General features: G+C 48.6%; 1 protein-coding gene across 1 annotated transcript; it reads left to right on the top strand.

Annotated features, from left to right (window-relative positions):
* Positions 1–12,799: 12,799 nt before the first annotated feature.
* Positions 12,800–18,367, top strand: CRX (cone-rod homeobox). Its single transcript, XM_032171521.1, has 3 exons — positions 12,800–12,899; positions 14,765–14,916; positions 17,720–18,367. The coding sequence occupies exons 1-3, from the start codon at positions 12,800–12,802 to the stop codon at positions 18,365–18,367; spliced, it is 900 nt and encodes a 299-aa protein (XP_032027412.1).
* The last annotated feature ends 348 nt before the right edge of the window (positions 18,368–18,715 follow it).

The following is an 18,715-nucleotide window of genomic DNA, read 5'->3' as shown; positions in this document are numbered from 1 at the left end:
CTGCTGTCTGGCTGCTCTGTCTAGGTCCTGGGCCACCGGAGAGCCCCGTCCCTCCTTTCTGAAGGTGAGCGTCTGCAGGAGAGGCGGAGGGGACCCGGGAGGGGAGAGGGAATGGGGGAGAAGAAAGAGAGGGGAGAAGTTGGGTTTATCTTATTCATGGCTGTGTTTGCTGTGCTCTGCAGGTGATGTTTGCTGAATAGTCACACGCAAAACAGAGGTGCCGTCCTGGCGTTTGTGGAAACGGGGCTAGGCTGTGATTGCAGCAGGAGGGAGTAAGGTTAGACAGCAGGGACTGGCTCATGGCACTCGGGGCATTGGGAGGATTCAGGGTGGCTTGTGGGCGAGGGGGTCCCTACAAGCCCTGACGGCATCCGGGGTTGGGGGCTTCTCACCGTGGTTCTAAGGCAACTAACTCCTCAGCACACCGCTCTGTGGGTTGTTCTTTAAAACTCTTAGCACTGCCTGAAATTTTCATTTGCGCGATGATCCACAAATGGCCTGTCTCCCTCCCTTGCTGAGCACTGATTTTTCCCCAGTGCCCAGCGTGTGGTTGGGATTTGCCTAAATATGTGTTGCATAGATGGATGGATGAATGACAGACAAGGGATGGAACGGACATATATGCAGAGAGCCCAGGTCTGTGGCTGCAGCACGAAGGACTCCGGGTGGACTTGGGCCTGCCCGAGAGAGCCGGGAATGTGATGACTGGGGATCACTGTGCTGGGGAATTGATCACTTGGGGCCTCAAGGCACCCAGAGGCTCTGGCTCTCAGCCCAGGCTCTACTTCGGGACTGGGGAATCCTCACGCCCCCGCCCTCTCAGCTTCCAGCACAGTCACTCTCTCTGATCTTCTGCAAAGTTTATTTTTTCATTTGTTTGTTTGTTGGTTTGTTTTTGAGATGGAGGAGTCTTGCTCTGTTGCCCGAGCTGGAGTGCAGTGCCACGATCTCCACTCACTGCAACCTCCACCTCCTAGGTCCAAGCAATCCTCCCACCTCAGCCTCTTGAGTAGCTGGAATTACAGGCGCGTGCCACCATGCCCAGCTATTTTTTGTATTTTTAGTAGAGATGGGGTCTCTTCATGTTATCCAGGCTGGTCTCGAACTCCTGACCTCAAGTGATCAGCCCACCCGAGCCTCCCAAAGTGCTGGGATTATGGGTGTGAGCCTCCGCGCCCAGCCGGTCTCCTGCAAAACTCTTGATTGACACCTTGTTTCTTGTCTGCCCCTGTCCGGAGGGCTGGGGCCTTGTCTGTCTTGCTCTCGGCTGTATTCCCAGTGCCTGGGTCAGTCCTAGACACACAGTGAGTGCTCAGTGAATATGGAGGGAATGAATGAATGAATGAAGGGCAGAAGGGTAGAAGCAGGTAGACAGACTGCCACAGAGGGGAGGTGTGATGCGGCTTTCCCAAAAGGACCGAGCGAGGACTGTGATTGCCACAGAGTGAGGTCTGACTTCAGGGCTGCCCACTGTGTTTGAATTTCTGGATGCTTCAGGGATCACATTGTTGATCACTGAGTTGATTTGCTCGGGCTCTAACTGTGCCGTGGATCCCAGCTTCCCCCAGGTCTCATGGCCAGCAGCAGGTGCATCCACCCAGCTCCTTGTCCCCACTGGACAGAGGAGCCAACAGAGGCTGCAGAGAGAGGCTGGAGTGGCTGACAAGGGAGGGCCCGGAATGTGGCTGAGCTGGGAGGGTCTTGCCAAGGGCTGGCATGAAGCCACATGAGTCTGTTTTTTTTTTTTTTTGTTTTTTTTTTTGAGACAGAGTCTCACTCTGTAGCCCAGGTTGGAGTGCAGTGGCATGACCTCGGCTCACTGCAACCTCCCCCTCCCAGGTTCAAGCGATTCTCCTGCCTCAGCCTCTCAAGTATCTGGGATTACAGGTGTGCACCACCATGCCTGGCTTATTTTTGTATTTTTAGTAGAGACGGGGTTTCTCCATGTTGGCCAGGCTGGTCTCGAACTCCTGACCTCAGGTGATCCACCCGCCTCGCCCTCCCAAAGTGTTGGGATTACAGGTGTGAGCCACCACGCCTGGCCGAGTCTGCGTTTAAACCCTGTTCTTTTCTCACTGTGTGGCCTTGGACCCCTCATGTGGGCTCTGTGGGCCTCGGTTGCCTCCTGTATAAAGTGGGGACAAAGATAAGCTGTCACGATAATCCAGCCAGATGAGCCACGTTGCAGGCCTGGCCTGCAGTGGGAGCAGGGCAGGAGACCAGCCTCATTCTGTTTCTAGGGTCCCCAGGTAGACTTGGAGGTGAAGAGTGGGGCTGGGGGGCCAAAGAGATTTAAATTCTACCCCTGGTTCTTCCACTCATCACCTGTGTGGCCTTGGGAATTGACGAAACCTCTCTCAACCTCAGTTTCCTCCTCTGAGAAAGGGAACTCTGAGCTCCGTGGGGCTGTGAAGAGCGTCCTAAGAGGACATATCGCCTGGTGATCGGGAGGGCACAGGCTCTGGGGCAGGTGCTGGCCCAGCCCTGGCTCTGCCGCTGATGTGCAAGACAGAACTGGAGACTGCACTTCTCTCAGCCTCAGTTTCCTCCTCTGTAAAGTGGGGACGATACCTGAAGCCACCTGGGAGGAAGTTTCCACGGAGTTATTGTTCCCTGAGATCTTGTTCCCAAGGTCCATGGTGCATGCAGTGTGTGAGAAGCTGGGACCCCCTGGAGGTCCTTAAGGCCATCAGCCACCTGACCTGTGGGCACCTCCCTCCTTCCCAGGCTCAGTCTCCCCCGCTGTAGAATGGAGTTATCTGCGTGTCCGCCCCACCAGGTGGCTGTGAGCATTCAGACCTCACCTGTGGGAACAACTGCTCAGGTGGGAACCTGGGACCCAGTGGGTGCCAAACCCCACAGCTCTGAGAACAGCCTGGGGCCTCCCAGGTTGATCCCTAAGGCAGAGACACTGATGTTCTTTGTTCCACCCTTTGAAATCATAAAACATCAGAGTCTGGAAATTGTTGTCATTGTGAGATCTTGTGTATAAAGCCTGGGCCAAGTGTCTGCCGAGTGATGAATTCCTGGACATTCTTTTTTCTTTTTTTTCCTCCCCAGGAGACAGGTTCTGTTTTGATTGATTGAATTTTTTTTTTTTGGGATGGAGTCTTGCTCTGTTGCTCAGGCTGAAGTGCAGTGGTGCAATCTCAGCTCACTGCAGCCTCCACCTCCCGAGTTCAAGAGATTTTTGTACCTCAGCCTCCCCAGTAGCTGGGACAACACCACGTCCCGCTAATTTTTGTATTTTTAGTAGACGGGGTTTCACCACATTGGCCAGGATGGCCTTGAACTCCTGACTTCAAGTGATCCGCCTGCCTCAGCCTCCCAAAGTGCTGAGCCACTGGCCTGGCCTGTTTTGTTTTGTTTTGAGAGAGGGTCTTGCTGTGTCACCCAGGCTGGGGTGCAGTGGCTTGATCATAGCTCACTGCAGCCTCCAACTCCTGGGCTCAAGTGATCCTCCCACCTCAGCCTCCCAGAGTGCTGGGATTACAGGTACGTGCCACAACGCCCAGCCCTCACTGGAGGCCCTTCTGTCATCAGCTGCCTCAGGTTGCTGCCAAACCCAGGGAAAGGTTTCAGTGGATATTCGATATTATTATTGTTATTATTCTCTGCTGACATTTTGTCCAGGCAGCACTTTATCATTATTATCAGCTGTTTGATCTGGGGCCCACACTTTCCTGCTGCTGAGCCTCCTATCCCCTATCCATTAAAAGGGATGATCCTGGCCAGGCACGGTGGCCCACGCCTGTGATTCCAGCACTTTGGGAGGCTGAGGTGGGCAGATCACCTGAGGTCAGAAGTTCAAGACCAGCCTGGCCAACATGGAGAAACCCAATCTCTACTAAAAATACAAAAAAAAAAAAAAAAAAAAAAAAATACTAGCCAGGCATGATGGCACATGCCTATTGTCCCAGGTCAGGAGGCTGAGGCAGAAGAATCGCTTGAATCCGGGAGGTGGAGGTTGCAGTGAGCCAAGATTGCGCCACTGCACTCCAGCCTGGGTGACAGAGACTCTGTCTCAAAATAACAACAACAACAACAACAACAACAAAAACAAAAATCCAGAAAGGGATGATCCTAAATGTGAGCTTTCTTGGCTTTCCTGGAAGGTCAACTGCTTAGCCGGGCAACCTGGCTCAGATTTGATAGCGAAGACAATGAAAGTGTGTGCTTTTGTTCCGGGCCCTGCAAATGGTCCCCAGTGGGGCAGGTTCACCAGTTTCCTTGTCTCCACTCTCTGGAGGTTCATATTTAACATTATTGGTTTTTGGAGAAGTGGGAGAGGACAGAGGGAACCCAGGTTAGGGGGCTGGGGGAATAGGACCTTCAGGAATTACTCTAGCCTTGAAATCCTGGATTCTCCACTGCCAGCATGTGTGTGATCCCGGGTAAGTCACACTTTTGAGCCTGGAGATGCTCTCTAAACTGTAAGCATCAGGCAAAAGCAGTGTCTCATGCCTGTAATCCCAGCAATTTGAGAGGCTGAGGCAGGAGGATCTACTCGGGCCAGGAGTTCAAGACCAGCCTGGGCAACATGGCAAGACACCTCTCTCTACACAAAAATTTAAAAAATTAGCTAGGCGTGGTGGCACACCTGTAGTCCCAGCTACTTGGGGGGCTGAGGTGGGAGGATGGCTTGAGCTCAGGAGGTCGAGGCTGCAGTGAGCTATGATTGTGCCACCGCACTCCAGCCTGGGTGACAGAGTGAGACGCTGTCCCTAAGACCAAAACCAAAACCAAAATGTAAGCATCATAGTAATACAGACTCTACCTCCCAAGGTTGTGCTGGGGATTTAATGACTTCCTGTATAGAGAAGGCTTGTATATTAGTTACCTATTGCTGGGTAACAACTTATCCCAAAATTTAGCAGCTTCAAACAATACACGTTTCTGATCTCTTATAGTTTCCAAGGGACAGGAATCCAAGAGTGGCTTAACTGGATTATTCTGGCTCAGGGTGTTCCATGGGGTTGTGGTCAGATGTCAGCCAGGACTGAAGTCACTTAATGGCTTGGCTGAGGCTGGGGAACTAACCTCCATGGTAGCTTACTCTCATAGCTGTTGGCAGGAGGCCTCATTTCTTCGCCACATAGACCTCTCCATGGGATGGCTTGAGCATCCTCACAACATGGCGGCTGGCTCTCCTTAGAGCTAGCCTTGGAAGCCACGCTCTGTCATTTCTGCAATATCCTGTCGGTTACACACGTCAGCCAGCTTGTTAGTAGGGACTACACAGGACATGAATATCAGGGGGTAAGGGTTATTGGGAGTTACCTTGGAGGAAGTTTGATTTTGGGGATTTAATGTAGCTGCTTTTGATTTTATTGTCAGCACTGAGCCTTCTCGTGACATTCCTACCAGGTTTTACTTGTTCTTTCTGCTTTTCTCCACAATCAATCTGCTATGGTCACACGGGGTGCCTTGTTTTTCCTCCAACAAGACAAAGTTGGAGACCCTGTCTTGCTCAGGGTGACAGTGTGAGATTTCAGCCTGCAAACCTTTGCACCTGCTGTTTTTTTTTTTTTTTTTTTTTTTTTGCCTGGAAATCTCTATTCCAGATCCACAAAACTTCCTAGATGCCTCACCCACCCCAAACGCGTTCACTCTCATAACAACCTGTTTTATTTTCCTGGGAGTTCTTGAAACTTTCTGAAGGCTTTTTTTTTTTTTTTTGACAGAGTCTTGCTCTGTCACCCAGGCTGGAATGCAGTAGTGCCATCTCGGCTCACTGCAACCTCCGCCTCCCGGGTTCAAGCGATTCTCAAGTAGTTGGGATTACAGGCACCCATCATCATGTCTGGCTAATTTTTGTATTTTAGTAGAGATGGGGTTTCACCATGTTGGCCAGGCTGATCTCAAACTCCTGACCTCAAGTGATCCTCATAATTCAGCCTCCCAAAATGTTGGGATTACAGGCATGAGCCCCTGCCCCCGGCCATGGCATCTTTATTAAAAAAAAAAAAAAAAAAAAAAAAAGGCCGGGCATGGTGGCTCACGCCTGTAATCCCAGCACTTTGGGAGGCCGAGGCAGGTGGATCACCTGAGATCAGGAGTTCGAGAACACCCTGGTCAACATGGTGAAACCCCATCTCCACTAAAAATACAAAAATAGCCGGGTATGGTGGCAGGTGCCTGTAATCTCAGCTACTTGGGAGGCTGAGGCAGGAGAATCACTTGAACCCGGGAGGCAGAGGCTGCAGTGAGCCGAGATCACGCCATTGCACTCCAGCCTCGGGGACAAGAGTGAGACTTTGTCTCAAAAAAAAAATTATTTTTTCCTTATTCATTATTGGTTTCTCTAGGAACGGAACCAAGAAGTTCAATTCTATGAGAACAGAGGAGCTGCGGTCTTATTTCTTGCTATATTCCTAGTTCCTAGAGCAGGGAAGGCATTGAAAAAATATTTACTGAACAAACAGTAGAATCTCAGCTTAAAATAAACAGAATCTGTTCCCCTCCTCACATGAGGGATGAGAAGGAAAGGACAGTGAGAAGAACTAAGGGGTGGGAGCTTAAAATAAACACCATCCATTTTTAATTCTTTTTCTTATGTTTCAAATATTTACTGGGGGTGCTGGGGACATGGCAGGAACCGAGATATTCCCAGGCCCTGAACTCAGGTAACTGATAGAATTTGAGGGAGAGAGATGGATAAACAAACATATAAATATGTCATTTAATACAAGCTGTGTCTTGAAGAAAAAGAGGTAGGGAGTGTGTGTGTGTGTGTGTGTGTGTGTGTGTGTGTAAAATCCAGTTTAGGGGCATAGGTTGCTTTCTGTGGGGAAAGTAGCTGAGCTGAGACCTGGAGGAGAAGGGGTTAGCTGGTGAGAGGGGCTTTGGGGTGAGGGAGAGGCATGCCTAACCCGGGAAACGGCTTATGCAAATAGCTGTGCAGGCCGAGAGGTTTTCTGAGGCCATCCTAATGAGGGCAATGAGGAACCCTCAGAGGGTTTTCATGTTCTATTTGCTTTTTTGAAGATTTCATTGTTGTTTTTGCTTTTGACAAGAACACACACACACACACACACACACACACACACACACACACACAATTAAAAAGTAATCCAAACTATAGAGACAAGATATGGCTTTAGCACTCCTTCCCAGAGGCAGTCACTGGTACCAGTAGCTTGCTTCCTTCCTGGGAATTTTCTATGCATATACAAGCATATATTCTACACATGAGTAAAATCAATGCCTCATTTTATGTATTAATTAATAATAATAATATTTATTATTTTTTAGATGGAGAATCACTCTGCCACCCAGGCTGGAGTGCACTGGCACAATCTCGGCTCACTGCAACCTCCACTTCCCAGGTTCCAGAGGGTCTCCTGCCTCCGCTTCCCAAGTAGCTGGGATTACAGGCATGCACCACCATGCTTGGCTAATTTTTGTATTTTTATTTTTAAATTTATTTTATTATTATGACTCTTTTTTTGAGATGGAGTTTCGCTCTTGTTGCCCAGGCTGGAGTGCAATGGCGTGATCTCGGCTCACTGCAACCTCTGCCTCCCGGGTTCAAGCGATTCTCCTGCCTCAGTCTCTGGAGTAGCTGGGATTACAGGCACACACCACCATGCCTGCCTAATTTTGTATTTTTAGTAGAGACAGGGTTTTGCCATGTTGGCCAGGCTGGTCTCGAACTCTTGACCTCAGGTGATCCATCTGCCTCGGCCTCCCAAAGTGCTGGGATTACAGGCATGAGCAACTGCACCTGGCCTATTTGTTATTATTATTGAGACAAGGTCTTGCTCTATTGCCTAGGCTGGTGTGCGGTGGCATGCTCATAGCTCACTGCAGTCTCCAAATCCTGGGCTCCGGTGATCCTCCCGCCTCAGCCTCCTGAGTAGCTGAGACTACAGGTGCGGACCACCATGCCTGACCAATTTTTGTATTTTTTTTTGTGGAGACAGGGTTTTGCCATATTACCCAGGCTGGTCTCGAACTCCTGGGCTCAAGCAATCTGCCCACCTTGACCTCCCAAAGTGCTGAGATTATAGGTGTGAGACACAGCATCTGGTCAACTGCATTGTTTTAAAAATCACAAATGGTTGCGAGGTATACATACTGCCCAGCACCATACTTGTTGCCTTTGAAGATATAAATATTATGATTTTATAATATTTATAATATATAATAAAACAAATAATAAATATAATATATATGGTTTGGTCATATACAACATATAAAATAACATTCACAAACACTTGTTGTCAAAAGTGCAATTAAATGAAAAAAAAAAAAAAAAAACCCATTTGGCCAGGTGTGGTGGCTATGTCTGTAGTCCTAGCATTTTGGGAGGCTGAGGTGGGAAGATCACTTGAGCCCAGGAGTTGGAGGCTGCAGTGAGCTATGGCAACGCTGCTACACTCCAGCCTGGATGACAGAGGGAGACCTTGTCTCTTAAAAACTCCAAAAAACAAATCTGATTCTCTGACACATATATAATAAGCACAGGTCAAAGATTGATTTAAGTCATGAATGAAGGAACCAGCTGTTTCAAAGGAGAATTCGGGCCGGGTGCAGTGGCTCATGCCTGTAATCCCAGCACTTTGGGAGACTGACGGGGGTGGATCACGAGGTCAAGAGATTGAGACCATCCTGGCCAACATGGTGAAACCCTGACTCTACTAAAAATACAAAAATTAGCTGGGCGTGGTGGCGGGTGCCTGAGGTCGGGAGTTCGAGACCAGCTTGGCCAACAATGGTGAAACCTTGTCTTTACTAAGAATACAAAAAATTAACTGGGTGTGGTGGCTCATGCCTGTAATCCCAGCTACTTGGGAAGCTGAGGCAGGAGAATAGCTTGAACCCAGGAGGTGGAGGTTGCAGCAAGCCGAGATTGTGCCACTGCACTCCAGCCTGGGCGACAGAACAAGACTCCATTAAAAAAAAAAAAAAAAAGGAGAATTTGATGAACAGAAGTCAATAAGTTTAGTCAGGAAAGATGGGCTGGAGAAAGTTTGCCAGGTTAGATACAAAACTGGTTAAAGACCTACAGGACAATACAACTGTAACCTTTGAGGTTATCTTTTCTACCAGAGAGAAATCATTTGCAACCAAACTTCCTGAGGTTACCATTTACCTTGTCGAAGTCTAGACTGTAATCAATAATGAATAATAGGCCGGGTGTAGTGGCTGATGCCTGTAATCGCAGCACTTTGGGAAGCCGAGGTGGGCGGATCACGAGGTCAGGAGTTCAAGACCAGCCTGGCCAACATGGTGAAACCCCATCTCTACTAAAAATACAAAAATTAGCCGGGCGTGGTGGCGCATGCCTGTAATCCCAGCTCCGCGGGAGGCTGAGGCAGGAGAATCGCTTGAACCCGGGAGGCGGAAGTTGCAGTGAGCTGAGATCGCGCCACTGCACTTCAGCCTGGGCGACAGAGCAAGACTCTGTCTCAAAAAAAAAAAAAAAAAAAAAAAAAAGAATAGTAAATCAAATACAGGTACAGTCCCTTAGAATAGGATCCCCAACCCCCAGTTTGTAGTCTGTTAGGCACGGGGTTGCACAGCTGGTGAGCGAGCATTACTGCCTGAGCCCCGCCTCCTGTCAGATCAGCGATGGCTCTAGATTCTCATAGGAACGTGAAACCTATTGTGAACTGCACGTGCGAGAGATCTAGGTTGCATGCTCCTTATGAGAATCTAATGCACTGCCCGCCCCCATCTATGGAAAAATTATCTTCCACGAAACCAGTTTTTGGTGCCAAAAGGTTGAGGACTGCTGCCTTAGAATATGAAGCAAACTTTGGGTGGGTCTGTTAGACAAGACTCCCAGATGACTTGGAAATGGCATGCTGTCAGCCTTTTGTCTTATTGCCAAGCCTAGAACTTTTTTTTATTTTTATTTTTTTTGAGATGAAGTCTTGCTCTTGTCTCCCAGGCTGGAGTGCAGTGGCACGATCTGGGCTCACTGCAACCTCTGCCTCCTGGGCTCAAGCGATTCTCCTGCCTCAGCCTCCTGAGTAGCTGGGATTACAGGCGCCTGCCACCATGCCTGGATAATTTTTGTATTTTAGTAGAGACGTTTCACCATGTTGGCCAGGCTGGTCTCGAACTCCCGACCTCAGGTGATCTGCCTGCCTCGGCCTCCCAAAGTGCTGGGATTACAGATGTGAGCCACCACACCCGGCCCCTAGAACAATTTTTTAAAACTATATAATAGAGATCTTTTAAAATCAGTTCAGAGAGCAGCCTTATGCTTTTTTTTTTGGAGATGGAGTCTCGCTCTGTCGCCTAAGCTGGAGTGCAGTGGCGTGATCTTGGCTCACTGCAACTTCTGCCTCCCGGGTTCAAGCGATTCTGCTGCCTCAGCCTCCCGAGTAGCTGAGATTACAGGCACGTGCCACCATGCCCGGCTAATTTTTGTATTTTCTGCAGAGACAGGGTTTCACCATGTTGGCCAGGCTGATCTCGAACTCCTGACCTCTGGCGATCCGCCTGCCTTGGCCTCCCAAAGTGCTGAGATTACAGGCATGAGCCACTGCGCCCAGGCTTACTTTAAAAAAAAAATTTTTTTTTTTTTGTAGAAACGGGAGAGTTTCGCTCTGTTGCCACCTGAATATAAATGCTATTTTCTTTTTCTTTTATTTTCTTTTTTTTGAGACGGAGTCTGTAGCCCAGGCTGGGGTGTGGTGGCACCATTTTGGCTCACTACGACCTCCGCCTCCCGGGTTCAAGCAATTCTCCTGCCTCAGCCTCTCAAGTAGCTGGGACTACAGGCGTGCACCCCTGTGCCCGGCTACTTTTTGTATTTTTAGTAGAGACGGGGTTTCACCATGTTGACCAGGCTAATCTGAAACTCCTGACCTCAAGTGATCTGCCTGCCTTGGTTTCCCAAAGTGCTGGGATTACAGGTGTGAGCCACTGTGCCTGGCCCATAAATGCGATTTTCATTCCCATTTTCCAACAAGGCAACTGAGGTATACATTGAAGGTGAATTACTAGGACAAAAGAAAGATGACATTTTACTTCAATAACAGTTTGTTGCAACTATCTGCCACGGGAGTGCGCCTTTCCCCACACTGACCCCAGTGCCGGAAGTTATCAACCTCCTTCATCTTTGCCAACCTGATAGGTCAAAAGTGATCATGGAAGATCCACACTCGCTGTTTTTTTTTTTTTGTTTGTTTGTTTGTTTTTTTTTTTTGAGATAAGGGTCTCACTATTTCTTTCTTTCTTTTTTTTTTTTGAGACGGAGTCTCGCTCTGTCGCCCAGGCTGGAGTGCAGTGGCGCGATCTCGGCTCACTGCAAGCTCCGCCTCCCGGGTTCACGCCATTCTCCTGCCTCAGCCTCTCCGAGTAGCTGGGACTACAGGCGCCTGCCACCACGCCCGGCTAATATTTTGTATTTTTAGTAGAGACGGGGTTTCACCGTGGTCTCGATCTCCTGACCTCGTGATCCGCCCGTCTCGGCCTCCCAAAGTGCTGGGATTACAAGCGTGAGCCACCGCGCCCGGCCTGGGTTTCATTATTTCTCTTTCTTTTTTTCAGAGATGGGGGCTCACTATGTTGCCCAGGCTGGTTTTGATCTTCTGGGCTCAAGTGATTCTCCTGCCTTGACCTCCCAAAGTGCTGGGATTACAGGTGTGAGCTGCCTTCCTTGGCCCTTCCTGTTGTTTTTGTTTGTTTGTTTTTGAGACAGAGTCTCGCTCTGTCACCCAGGCTGGAGTGCGGTGGTGCAATCTTGGCTCACTGCAACCCTCACCTCCCGGGTTCCAGCAATTCTCCTGCCTCAGCCTCCTGAGTAGCTGGGATTACAGGCACCCGCCACCACACCCGGCTAATTTTTGTATTTTTAATAGAGACGGGGTTTCACCATGTTATCCAAACTGGTCTTGAACTTCTGACCTCAGGTGATCCGTCCATCTCAGCCTCCCAAAGTGCTGGGATTACAGGCGTGAGCCACCTTGCCTGGCCCTTACTGTCAGTTTAGTGCCACTCTCCCTTAGGGTGACTAACCAGTCCAGTTTGCCTGGGACCATTCTGGCTCTAGCACTGAAAGTCCTGTGTTCCAAGAAATACCCACCTCTCCTCCATCCTGGGTAAACAGGGATGGTTGGTCAACCTGCAGTCCTTGGTCATAAGTGAGGCTGAGCATGTTTGGCCATGGTCACAGAAAGAAGGCATCTTGGACGAGGAAGTGTTACGGGATCAGATTTGTTTTGTTCTTTTCTTAGAGTCTTGCTGTGACACCCAGGCTGGAGTGCAGTGGCCTGAACACAGCTCACCGCAGCCCCAGACTCCTGGGCTCAAGTGATCCTCCCACCTCAGCCTCCTGGGTAGCTGGGATTACAGGCATGCATCACCACACCCAGTTAACTTTTTAAAAAACACTATTTTTTTTTTTTTTAGAGACAGGGTCTTGCTATATTGCCCAGGCTGGTCTCAAACTCCTGGGCTCAAGTGATCCTCCCGCCTTGGCCTCCCAAATTGCTGGGACTACAGATGTGAACCATTGTACCCAGCCAGGACGAGATTTTTTTAGAGGGTAGAGTAGGAATAAGAGCTTGCACTTATGAGGCACATGATGGCTTCAGCTCTCTGCTTTGCAGAGTCTCAAGAAAGCTCTGAGAACCTTAAGCAGAGGCCAATTTACACGTGAGGACACAGAGGTACAGAGAGGTGAGATAAATGGCCAAGGTCACATACCTAAGAGGAGAAGGAGGCAGGATTTGAATCTCAGCCTGCATGTCACCCCATGGTGAGTAACTGGTAAGTGAGTGAGCATCCTTCCTCTTCTCTTGCAGGCCCCCTGACTTGGGCCTCAGTGTCCCCGAAGATCATGATGGCGTATATGAACCCGGGGCCCCACTATTCTGTCAACGCCTTGGCCCTAAGTGGCCCCAGTGTGGATCTGATGCACCAGGCTGTGCCCTACCCAAGTGAGTACAGTCATTTCTCTTGGCACCCCAGGCTGGCCTCATCTCTTGGAGGACCTCTGGGTCCTCTTGCCCCCAGGAAGAAGGCAGTCACAGCGGCGACTTCAGGGCCATACACCAGCCCTCTGCGTTCATCTGAAATGCATGCCACTTAGAAAAACATGAGCAGTCCTAGAAATTCAGGACAGAGGTTCCTTTTGGAGTGGGGAAGAAGGGATGTAATCTGGAAGGGGAATCAAGAGGAATTTTCATCTGTTAGCAAAACTTTATTATTTATTTATTTTTCAGAGACAGTGTCTCACACTCTGTCGCCCAGGCTGGAGTGCAGCGGTGGTGGTCACAGCATGCCACCATGCCTGGTTAACTTTTTAAAGTTTTTGTAGATTGTGCAGGATCTGGATTATACAAAACATAGAGGCCGGGCGCGGTGGCTCACGCTTGTAATCCCAGCACTTTGGGAGGCCGAGGCAGGCGGATCACGAGGTCAGGAGATCGAGACCACGGTGAAACCCCGTCTCTACTAAAAATACAAAAAATTAGCCGGGCGTGGTGGCGGGCGCCTGTAGTCCCAGCTACTGGGAGAGGCTGAGGCAGGAGAATGGCGTGAACCCGGGAGGCGGAGCTTGCAATGAGCCGAGATTGCGCCACTGCACTCCAGCCTGGGCGACAGAGCGAGACTCCGTCTCAAAAAAAAAACAACAAAAAAAAACATAGAAAAAAAATTACTATTTTTAAAAATTTTTTTTGTAGAGATTGGGTCTCCCTATGTTGCCCAGGCTGGTCTCAGACTCCTGGGTTCAAATACTCCACCTGACTCAGCCTCCCAAAGTGCTGGGATTACAGGCATGAGCCACTGCACCTGGCCTGCAAAGCCTTCTTTCTTTCTTTCTTTCTTTCTTTCTTTCTTTCTTTCTTTCTTTCTTTCTTTCTTTCTTTCTTTCTCTCTTTCTTTCTTTTTTTAATTTTTGAGACAGAGTTTAGATGGAGTTTCTCTCCTGCCCAGGCTGGAGTGCAATGGTGTGATCTTGGCTCACTGCAACTTTTGCCTCCCAGGTTCAAGTGATTCTCCTGCCTCAGCCTCCCAAGTAGCTGGGATTACAGGTGCACGCCACCATGCCCAGCTAATTTTTGTAAAGCCTTATTTTTAAGAGAAGTGAGTACTCAGTTATTTGTAGGATTATTCTTTAGCTCTCGTTTTTGTTTTGTTTTGTTTTGTTTTGTTTTTGCATTATGTTGAGCGGTGTGGACTTGCTACTTTTTTTTTTTGAGACCGAGTCTGGTTCTGTCACCAGGCTGGAGTGCAGTGGTGTAATCTTGGCTCAGTGCAACCTCTGCCTTCTGGGTTCAAGCGATTCTCCTGCCTCAGCCTCCCAAGTAGCTGGGACTACAGGCGTGCGCCACCACACTTGGCTAATTTTTTGTATTTTTAGTAGAGACAGGGGTTCCCCATGTGGGCCAGGATGGTCTCGATTTCTTGACCTTGTGATCTGCCTGCCTCGGCCTCCCAAAGTGCTGGGATTACAGGTGTGAGCCACCACACCTGGCCCAGACTTGCTACTTTTATAGGCTAGAAATGGTTGAATGTCAGCAATGTCACACTTCAACTGATTATGTCTTAGTATATAAGAAAGTTTAGAAGAGGGAAAAACGACTCACACACCTCCTCGTAGAGCTAAAGCCTTGGGGTCAGGCAGGAGCCACAGAGTGCCAGTCACAGAGTGAGGTGTAGAAGGGCAGGGAATGTGTATTCCATCCTTAGTTTAGGCAGATGGCAACCAGGATAGAATTCTTGGCATCCCACCCAGCCTCAGGGCCTCACTCCAGCCCATGTGGATGACCTGAGGGTCCTGTTTCCTGTCCCACCCCAGGCGCCCCCAGGAAGCAGCGGCGGGAGCGGACCACCTTCACCCGGAGCCAACTGGAGGAACTGGAGGCACTGTTTGCCAAGACCCAGTACCCAGATGTCTACGCCCGCGAGGAGGTGGCTCTGAAGATCAATCTGCCCGAGTCCAGGGTTCAGGTGGGGTGGCGGGTCCCTGGACCCCTCCCGACCCTTCCTGTGACCTCAGGAGCCCTCCCTGGAACAAAGAGTGATGGGAGGAGGGAGAGATCACAGAGTGACAGCCAAAATTATAAAGGGGACAATAATTCCTCTCCCCACCATCCCACTGACCGCCTCATGGCTCTCATCGCTCCTCGCTCCTCTCCAGCCGCACTGGCCCTGACCTGCCTGCCAAGCACCCTCCTGCCTCAGGCCTTTGCACTCAGTTTCCTCTATCTGGAATGCTTATTTCCAGATAACCACACAGCAGGCCCCATCGCCTTGTTCGAGTCTTTGCTTATCAATCAATGAGAGCCACACTGAACACAGCATTTAACATTGCATATGATTTACGTATGGTTTCTCAGAGTCTGTTTATTTAGACTCTGTCTCTCCCAACTAGAATGTCAATTCCACTGATGGACCCTCAGAGTAGTAGAAAATGGTTAATGCACGTTTATTAACTGACTGAATAGACGGATGGATGGATGGGTGGGTGGATGCATAGATGAATGTATGTATGTGTGACTGTAGATGTGTGTGTGTGCATGTATGACTGGAAGCATGGATGAATGTACGTATGTGTATATATGAGTGTCTGTGTGTATGGTGGGATGGATACATGTATATATGTGTGTTTGCATGAACACACATAGGTATGATTAGATAGATGATGAATGTATGCATGCATGATATATGTATACATGGTGTATGTGCATGCATGATTGGATGGATGGGTGTATTTATTTATTTGAAATGGAGTCTCGCTCTGTCTCCCAGGCTGGAGTGCAGTGGCATGATCTTGGCTCACTGCAACCTCCGCCTCCTGAGTTCAAGTGATTCTCCTGCCTCGGCCTCCTGTGTAGCTGGGATTATAGACGCGTGCCACCACACAGGGCTAATTTTTGTATTTTTAGTAGAGATGGGGTTTCACCATGTTGGCCAGGCTGGTCTCAAACTCCTGACCTCAGGCAATCCTACTGCCTCGGCCTCCCAAAGCGCTGGGATTATAGGCGTGAGCCACCGCGCCCGGCCGGATGGGTGTATTTATGTGTATATGAGTGTATGCACGTATATATGATTGGACAGATAAATAAAATGTGTGTGTTTGTATGATTGTATATAGGTATGATTGGATGGATTAATGTGTATGTATGCATGATGTATGTGTGTATGATGTATGGGTGTATAATTGTATATTTGTATGCTTGTATAATCAGATGGATGGATGAACGTGCATATGATGTATGTATGATTAGATAGATCCATTAATGCATGTATGATGTATGTGTGTATGACCTATGTATATATAATTATATGTATAAGATAGATGGATGAATCTATGTATGATATATGTGTGTACAATTGTATGTATCATCAGATGGATAAGTGTATGTATGATGTATGTATGATCAGATGGACTGGTGAATGTGTGTATGACATATATATGTGTGAGGTATGTATGCATGATAAGATGGATGTCTGCATAAGGTATGTGTGTATGGTGTATGTATGTATAATTGTATGCGTGTATGTTTGCATGCTGTAGATATGATGTTACATTTATGTGCATACACACGTGTGTATGATTGGAAGGATAAATGAAATATGTATGTGTGATTGTATGTATGTATGATTAGATAGATTAGTGCATAGCTATGTATGATGTATGTGTGTACAATGTATGTGCCTATAATTGTACATTTTTATGTCTGTATGATCAGATGGATGAATATGTGTATGATGTATGTATGATCAGATAGATGGATAAATGTATGCATGATGCATGCGTGTATGGTGTATGTATAATTGCATGTGTGTATGTTTGTATTAGGTGGATGAATGCCTGTAGGTATGATATATGTATGCATATATGCATGATTGGATGACTGGATGGGTTTATTTGTTTATATATGAGTGTATGAATGTATATATAATTAGATGGATAAATGAAATATGTGTTTGTATGATTGTATGTATGGATTAATGTGTATCTATGTATGAGGTATGTGCATATGATGTATGTGTGTACAATGTATGTATGTATAATTGTATATTTGTATGATCAGACGGATGGATGAATATGTGTATGACGTATATATGTATGATCAGATGGCTCCATTAATGCACGTATGATGTATGTGTGTATGATGTATGTACACTTGCATGTATGATCAGATGGGCCAGTGAATGTATGTATGATGTATATGTGTATGATGTATGTATGATCAGATAGATGGGTAAATGTATGCATGATGTATGTGCATATGGTGTATGTATGTATAATTGTATGTGTGCATGTTTGTATTAGATGGGTGGATGAATATGTGTATGATGTATGTATGATCATATAGATGGGTAAATGCAGGCATGATGTATGTGCGTATGGTGTATGTATGTATAATTGTACGTGTGCATGTTTGTACTAGATGGATGGATGAATATGTGTATAATGTATGTATGATCATATAGATGGGTAAATGTATGCGTGATATATGTGCGTATGGTGTATATATGTATAATTGTACGTGTGCATGTTTGTATTAGACGGATGGATGAATGCACATAGGTATGATGTATGTATGTGTTCATGCACACATGCAGGTATGATTGGATGGATAGATGGATGGATGGATGAATAGATGCCCCACAGCTGGATGCAAAGTAGACAGATGTGACCCCAGCACCTCTCACCAATAAGTGTCCTCATCCCTGGGCACCCTGTGGCTCTCCTGGGCCTCTTCCCCACTTACCCACCCCCATCTCCCCTCTTATCCCCCAGGTTTGGTTCAAGAACCGCAGGGCTAAATGCAGGCAGCAACGGCAGCAGCAGAAACAGCAGCAGCAGCCCCCAGGGGGCCAGGCCAAGGCCCGGCCTGCCAAGAGGAAGGCGGGCACGTCCCCAAGACCCTCCACGGATGTGTGTCCAGACCCTCTGGGCATCTCAGATTCCTACAGTCCCCCTCTGCCCGGCCCCTCAGGCTCCCCAACCACGGCGGTGGCCACTGTGTCCATCTGGAACCCAGCCTCAGAGTCCCCTTTGCCTGAGGCGCAGCGGGCTGGGCTGGTGGCTTCGGCGCCGTCTCTGACCTCGGCCCCCTATGCCATGACCTACGCCCCGGCCTCCGCTTTCTGCTCTTCCCCCTCCGCCTATGGGTCTCCGAGCTCCTATTTCAGCGGCCTAGACCCCTACCTTTCTCCCATGGTGCCCCAGCTAGGGGGCCCGGCTCTTAGCCCTCTCTCTGGCCCCTCCGTGGGACCTTCCCTGGCCCAGTCCCCCACCTCCCTGTCAGGCCAGAGCTATGGCGCCTACAGCCCCGTGGATAGCTTGGAATTCAAGGACCCCACGGGCGCCTGGAAATTCACCTACAATCCCATGGACCCTCTGGACTACAAGGATCAGAGTGCCTGGAAGTTTCAGATCTTGTAGAGGACGCAGTCTCCATCTCTCTCCGTTGGGCCTCGGGACCCTTTCTCTTCTGAATCTGCTTCCCTGCAGCTTAGATCCCGGGAGGGCATCACTGAGAAAGCAACCGGAACCAGCTGTCCTTCCCTGGTCTCTGCGGCTCGGCTGGGTGTTCAGCTTACAGAGCCCACCCCTTTCCTCCGCAGGGAGAGGCTCCTCCCTCTCCCAGGACAGCTCACAGGTCCTAGTGATTCTCTCAACCCCAACACCGTCTGGCACGATTGTGACCGCTGAAGTACACCACGAGCTCCAGGCTTCAGAAAGTGGTGCTGAGAACTTGCTCTAAGAAGTTGCAGTTGATTTGAGGTCATG

The sequence above is a fragment of the Hylobates moloch genome, unplaced genomic scaffold (genome assembly GCF_009828535.3).
Source record: "Hylobates moloch isolate HMO894 unplaced genomic scaffold, HMol_V3 SCAFFOLD_12, whole genome shotgun sequence".
NCBI lineage: Eukaryota > Metazoa > Chordata > Mammalia > Primates > Hylobatidae > Hylobates > Hylobates moloch.
The sequence above is the reverse complement of the archived record's forward strand: the minus strand, read 5'-3'. Positions and strand labels throughout refer to the sequence as shown.